Source organism: Dreissena polymorpha, chromosome 15, assembly GCF_020536995.1.
Source record: "Dreissena polymorpha isolate Duluth1 chromosome 15, UMN_Dpol_1.0, whole genome shotgun sequence".
Taxonomy (NCBI): Eukaryota; Metazoa; Mollusca; class Bivalvia; order Myida; family Dreissenidae; genus Dreissena; species Dreissena polymorpha.
Window position 1 is genome coordinate 27,493,757 of NC_068369.1, and position 7,333 is coordinate 27,501,089.

The 7,333-nt window shown below is 34.1% G+C and overlaps 1 protein-coding gene across 1 annotated transcript; it reads left to right on the forward strand.

Annotated features, from left to right (window-relative positions):
• The first annotated feature begins 3,350 nt into the window (after positions 1-3,350).
• Positions 3,351-7,106, forward strand: LOC127860305 (uncharacterized). Its single transcript, XM_052398311.1, has 3 exons — positions 3,351-3,849; positions 4,726-5,721; positions 6,268-7,106. The coding sequence occupies exons 2-3, from the start codon at positions 5,115-5,117 to the stop codon at positions 6,606-6,608; spliced, it is 948 nt and encodes a 315-aa protein (XP_052254271.1). The 5' UTR covers positions 3,351-3,849; positions 4,726-5,114; the 3' UTR covers positions 6,609-7,106.
• Positions 7,107-7,333: the final 227 nt, after the last annotated feature.

Below are 7,333 nucleotides of genomic sequence, written 5' to 3' on the forward strand. Positions count from 1 at the left end.
CCTGCCCCCCCCCCCCCCTCCCCTGATTTTGCCTTAGTTTTTAGTTCATCAAAGAACAAATTTTTAACACAACTCCTGTGATTTTTTTCGCTTTATAATTTACAGCATATGCCTTTTGGATTGAGGAAAAAAGCAAAATAATCCATGAAATTGTGAAAAAATTAAATGATATTAATAATCATAACAGTATACCAATAGTTTTTAAGTGCATGTTTAACTTCCCTTTTAAATTTATTTTAAAAAGTGCAACGGAATAAAATCGCTGTGTAATAAACTAAATAAACTATTAAGTTTTTTGGAAAAGTTTGGCATCTATTTTGGGAAATTATGGAACCATTTGGGGGAAAAAATGTTACTTCTTGGTATTGGGAAACAGCCTTTATTTGCGTTTTGCCATTGGGAAACAGCCTTTATTTGCTTTTTGCCATTGGGAAACAGCCTTTATTTGCTTTTTGCCATTGGGAAACAGCCTTTATTTGCTTTTTGCCCTTGGGAAAAAGCCTGTAATTTGCTTTTTGCCATTTGGAAACAGCCTGTAATTTGCTTTTTGCCATTGGGAAACAGCCTGTAATTTGAGTTTAAAAAATCACTGAACCCAACGCCCAGATTTCTATAATATTCTTGACCCCCTTGATATATGGAATCAGCATAAAACTAGGACCCGTTTGTGCAAAGCTCCGTAGAGAAAACCTAAGGAAATTACTTAAATTCATGACATTCCTCAAGTCTCCGGCTGAGGTATATTAGGTATTTTAATATTAAAATGTTAAAAGCAGGTAAATATAATTTTAAATACACTACCAGTGTTAAATAAACTCAACTTTTTAGCACTTAGATTCGCAGTTTAATGTGTTTGTAGTCTTTTAGAAAATCAAAGTAATTTTAAGACCTTTCCAGTATGTTTTTTTCACTCATTTGGGAATGGGGCTGGGTCTTTTAGGATTGGGAAAAATTGTGGCGTTTTGACCAATATTGGGAAATTAGTGTTGTTGTTTTTTGCAATCAAATGCTTAAAAAATAAGAAAAAAAGTGTTTTAAATATTGTATTTAATAAGGTGGAACTTAAAGAGCTTGATGGGAGATGAACTATATGTTGAGATCTAAACAATTTTTTTTTGGAAACCTTCAAGTAGTAATTTTTAAGTCCCATTTGGAAAAACCAGTTACGTTGTTCCATTGGGAATGGGGCGGGATACTGGTCCGATTTTGAACGAAAACACTGCTTTCTAAATAGATCAAAGTTTAGAAGCCTTAATTTCCAGCCCTAAGATACTGATGAGAAGCTTACAGCATACAATCTTAACAGACTGCAGTTTCTCGCAGACTGTTCAGTGTTTTTTTAGTTCAATATGGAGCCCTGTGTTCGGCCCCATATATATATATATATATATTATAGCATATTTAAGTAAAACAACAACACAAATTTCCGAATTTTCCCCAGCTGAAAAATGGGAGGTAGTTATAGAAATAATATAGGTACTAATATAATTTTTTTTTCTATGATCATGAGTGAATTAAAATCGAAATTTCACCAAATTCAACAAATATTCTTTATTACCCTTAAATTTGAGATTTTTATTATGATTATCTATCTATCTCTATATACTGCTAGACGCCAACAATTAGCATTTCAAGCAAGCGCTTGTCAGTGCTAGAAAATAAAGGAAGAAATGTATAGGAGATAAAAGTAATACAAAATGTATTGGTGAGACTTAGAAGCAAAGATGAAAGTGTTAATTAAAAGAAGAAATATACAGTTAAAAAGTTAAAAACAGCCAAGCCGCTTAGAAACTGTGGTCTAGTTTAGTTCCATAGGATGATAGTAGCTGGATAGAAGGACAATTTATAATAGTTGCTGGGAGTGGTAATTTGTCTGAATGAGAGAGGCAGCTGGTGTCTAGTGAGCCGGGTTGGAGGAGTGACGTAAGGAGGCATTGGTACAGCAACCAGTCCTTGGACAATTTTATAAAACATCAGTAGCCGGGAGTCATACCTTCTGTTCACAAGGGAAAACCACCCTAATTTTTCTATCATATGTGTGACGCTATTGTGGTATGAGTTGTCATTGGTGACCCATCGAGCGGCCCTGCGTTGGACCATCTCGATCTTGTTGATGTTGTATTGTGTATGTGGGTTCCACACTGAGCTACTATACTCAAGTTGTGGGCGGACAAGGGTTTTGAAGGCGAATTCTCTAACGCGTGGGTGCTTAATGGGAATGTTGCAATAAATGAAGTTTAGTGTTTGACTGGCTGTTGCAGATTAAACCATAGTATTTCATGATATAATGTTATAATGTGTTATTCAAAACACTATCAAATATCTTGCTTTGCCAAGTTATCAGTCTTAGCAATATGATGGTTCCCAATCCAAATGCTCTGGGTCCCATTATTCTAAATTGAGGAATAAAAAACTGGTTAGATTTTTATGCCCCCGGTAGGTAGGTATGTTATGAACATCATTTAATGGTTAATTCAGGTTCCTTTATTCTTTGAAGCATTTTCATGAAATTTGGCTAAAAGATCATTGAAAAGATTTTTAGAAGGTCACAGGTTTGTTTCCGCTCGTTATATCCTATAATGATTGAAGGATGTGCATGAAAAGTTTATGTCATGCAGACAATGTGCAGAGGGTCAAAGGTTTGTGTCCACTACCTATCTCCTATAACCATTGAAGTATGAACAATGTGCAGGAAGTATTAGTTAAACCATATAATTAAAAGGTCCAGAAGACCACCTGAAGGTCAGAAGAATGGCAGAATGGAATATAGCTGTCTGCCTTATTTCAGTAGAAAAGTAAACTTTGTTTAACCTGATAATGTATAGAAAAGTGAACTTTGTTTAACCTGATAACATGAAAATAAATCCAATTTGAAACTATCATGCAATATATTATATTCAGTTTTAAAATGGACTTTTATCATTTTAACTCTCTCAATGTTTATCCTGCTGAAGTCCATCTTTTCAGAATAGTTTAGTTCGTTTTGCCTATTAGGTGAGCACCTTAGGGGCCATGGTCCTCTTTTGATACTGTTCATATAACTAATTATCTTTATTGCAAACCAATTACACGTATTTCTTTTTGATTTTAACAGAGAACATTCATCACAATTTTTAAGTCCAATATTGGCCTGTTATCAAATTGAAGTACATGTAGTTCATAGATAAACATTCTTGTTGATTCTCATGTTATCAAGTTGGCCTCATTGGTTTATTGATTGAGTTGTGATACTTCCGCTTTGTATGCACACATAAACTAGTTGTTAAAGAACTGTGGGCCAATATGGTTTTATCTTACCCATGTCACATGACTGGTGACATTAATACTTTGTTTGCTGGAGATATAAACTTGTCAACAAACCGAAGTTGATATTTATTTGAATTGGCTGAACATTAAGTGTTGATAGACAAATGGCTATAGCTAGATGGAGCGTTTTTTGTTTAATAGTCAATGAGCCTAGATGCCTTATTATTTGAGTTAAATCAAAGATGTACTGAACAAAAGTGGTCAGCAAAATGGCAACGTTTTCGCAAGCCACCATTGAAAAAGGAAATGACTGGGTCCAATACTTTTTGTGTTCGGCGTGCGAAGACGAGAAACTGGTTGAATCTGCTGATTTCTATTGCGAATCTTGCGTGAAGTTTTACTGCCAAAAATGTATTCACTTGCACAGCCAGTTGTTTAAGAAACATTCCACTCATGGAAGGAATGATATGAAGAAATGGCCAGTGGTCAAGAAGGTGGAAGATTTTCTTCTTTAATGTTATGTTCACAAAGAAGAAAACCTTTTAAAATTTGCAAAGACCATAGCAAGCTGTGCTGCAATACTTGTGCTTTCCATTATCACAGGTATTTATATGATATTTGATGTAAAAACTGTTAAGACAAAAAGTGTATTGTTTTAAACTACTTTGTAATGAACTTGAATACTTATTCAAAAATCAAGTAAATAATATTAATAATACTGATGTTATTTTAAGATTATTACTGTATACTTAAGTTCCAGTTAAGTTGGAGGTAAACTAAACCAGTTAGATGGTCCTGCTTTAATTATAATATGTGAAACTGTACACTTACAACATTAATGTCACTTATATACTTGTGAAATATTTAAAAAAAAAAAGAAAGAGATCATAGAAGCCATGACGTTTCAATACTTGTCACACTATTTTGATTACTATGAGCCTTTAAAGTTAATGTATGGTACAAAATAACAAAGATTCACACATCATTAACCAAATATATGTAGATAATGAATGTATTTTTGTCGTTTTTATCAACCTTTTTAGGCACCCGGTAGGGTGGCATAAAGCAGTTGAACAGTCCGTCAGTCCGTCCTTCTGTCTGTCCGTCTGTCAGTCTGTCTGAAAACTTAAACAATGTCCATAACTTTTGCAATATTGAAGTTAGCAACTTGATATTTGGCATGCATGTGTATCTCATGAAGCTACACATTTTGAGTGGTGAAAGGTCAAGGTCATCTTGCAAGGTCAAAAGTAAAAAAATACAATCCAAGGGAAGTAATTAGCTTTAAAAGGGAGATAATTTCTTATCTTGCCAAATGATGTATTGAAATTTTATTTCAAAGCAGCGCAATAGGAGGCATTGTGTACCCCTTGTGTTATCAGATTTAGATTGATCAATCTGTACAAAATTAGTATGCCATTTATTTATGCATCATTTATGAATTATTGGTTTTAATAAAGATACAATTTTTTCTTACAGGCAATGCAAAACGGTGATGCTTTTATCTGACTTGGTTAAAAATACCTCCACATACCTTAAACAAATATCAGTTACTATCCAAACTACTCTGGCAGAACTGAAGAAGCTTCAAGACAATCAGGAGGCTAGCATTCAGTCTGTGCAAAGTTCATATGATGAGCAGTTACACAAGATACAGGAAACTCGGCAAAAATACTTGCAGTCTTAGACATGCTTGAAAAGAAGACACTGCAGGAAATGAAAGATACTCTTACCAAACTGCAAGCCTCTCTAAAAAGTGATGTTTATAAATGTTCCACTGTTGGAAATGAATTAAAACAACTAAGAGACGCTATTCAAGACATAAGTGATAAAAGCAAACAAGAACTATATTTAATAGCCAGCATTAAATGCAAGGACAAATAGAGCAGTTTGAAAACTATCAAAAGAAGATCATTGCTCAACTAAAATCTTCTATAACTTTCCATTTTAATAGTGAAATAATGCAGTACCTTTCCCAGTTGTCCGGTCTTGGGAAGATTGAACACTATGCCCAGTCATTGACTGCAGTGGGAAATGCAGACCGAATCATAAGGATTGATGGAAAGTCTGAGAATAATGTAAGCTTTCAGGGTGATTCAATTTGCACTATCCTAGACATATGTGTTCTCCCTAGTGGACAAGTCCTTGTTGTAGACCAAAATAATAAGAAAGTCAAGCTGTTAAACCAGCAGTACCTGCTTTTGAGTCACTGTAGTGTATCTGGTAAGCCACAGTACATGTGTCAGATCACACCAAGTGAGGTTGGTGTTACTGTTGGTTCAGAGGTCCAGTTTATCAAAGTCAACAACAACCAGCTGGTAAAAGACAGAAAGCTCAAGTTTCAACATGGCGGTTACGGTATTGCCTCCCACCAGGGAGACCTGTTTGTAACCTCTGGTACTGAACTATACAACTACTCGCTGGATGGTAAACTAGTCAGCAAACTTCACGAGAATAAGTCAGTTACCGGTAGAGGTAAGAATCATATTGGATTTATCTCTATGATCAAAAACATATCATTATAGCAGCAAAACCCTTCAAATTCTGGAGTATTACTCATACAAATAGTTATAAATATATATTGGCTGTCACTCCATGACAGGTCTTTGAAAATAAAGTGCATGGCTGTGAAAAGAATAGTTTTTTACCTGTTCTTTATATTTTGTTGTTATCAAATAAACATAGTGTAATATGGCATGTAATTAAGCTGGTTTCTTTATATTATATACTTATGATTATATTCTTAAATTTGTCTTTTATTGATGCAAACAACAAACAAGAATTAAAAAACAATACTTAATTTATGTGATGATAATTTTAAGAGGTTGCTTTTGTAATATGTGAAAAAGTACTAGACAGGAGAGTTTCATTATTGTTTCTTTTTCTACATTATTGTACTTAAGTGAAAATAACAAACGCAACTTAATTCATGATTTTTTACACATACATGTATGCACTATGCTTGTCTGATTTCACTCATAATTATGACAAAATATTATAATCATGTATTCTGTTTTGCAGAACGGAGTTGTGCAGTAAGCCCGACAGGTGAAAAGTTGTATATCACGAACTACAATCAGGACAAACTCCTCACTCTGGCTAGGGATGGATCAGTCCTTTCCATCTTCACAGACCCTGAATTGGGATGTCCAGCTTGTGTACATGTGACACCTGCAGGCCAGGTGCTGGTATGTGGATGGAAGTCCAATACTATCCTACAGATTGACAGTAAGGGCAGTAGGAGTCTGGCCACTCTGGCTACAAAGAGGGATGGGCTATGGTCGGTCTGCTACAACAGCAACACTGACTCCATTATTGTGGCGACGATTATAAACAAGATACTGGTGTACAAAGTAAAATAGCTTATCATTCTTGTTTCTGATGTGTAATGATAAGTGATATAAGTTACTATACAGTGATATAAATTATTATAGCTGTTAGTCATTAAGTGCTATGTTACACATATATATATATTTGATGTGTAGTAATAAGTCGAAATAAATGACAATTGCTGTTTGTGTAATAGTGTTATGTTACAATTCAAGAAAGAATTTGAAGTGTTCATACTTATTTGTTTCTTTAAATAATGTTATTACGCATGCTATGTTTAGAATGTGATATATTAGATTTGTAACAATGTGTTGATTGGTTCATTTTTTGCTCTTTAAGTGGCTCTGATATATTTAAGTCAAGGGAATACTTATGGATCAATAATACTAGCGGATATTTTGTCATTAATAGATAGTTTTCACATTAAAACAACTCTGAAATGTGTTGTTATTGTTTTACAGCTTGTATGATTGTTTTCCATCATTTTGCGCTTTGCTTTGCTAATCATAATTGTGTACCAAACCCCGAGTTGGTAGTGAAAAACAAGTTACTCTCTTTTTGTTTTGTATGATATCAGGCGATATCAAATTGTTGGTTTCGTTGAATCTGATTATATTGTACCAAAAATTGATAATCTAAGTGTTGATTCCAAGTAATGTAACCAAACATTGGCTGATATAACAATTTCCTGTTGAAGTTATATAAAACAATATATCCGGTAGCGTTTTATCAGGCAGATATCAATGTAGTGTACACT

Coding starts and splice junctions, on each gene's coding strand:
- LOC127860305 (XM_052398311.1), top strand. CDS start 5,115: ATGCAAGGACAAATAGAGCAGTTTGAAAACTATCAAAAGAAGATCATT. Junction 5,722..6,267: donor TAAGTCAGTTACCGGTAGAG/GTAAGAATCATA, acceptor TCTGTTTTGCAG/AACGGAGTTGTGCAGTAAGC.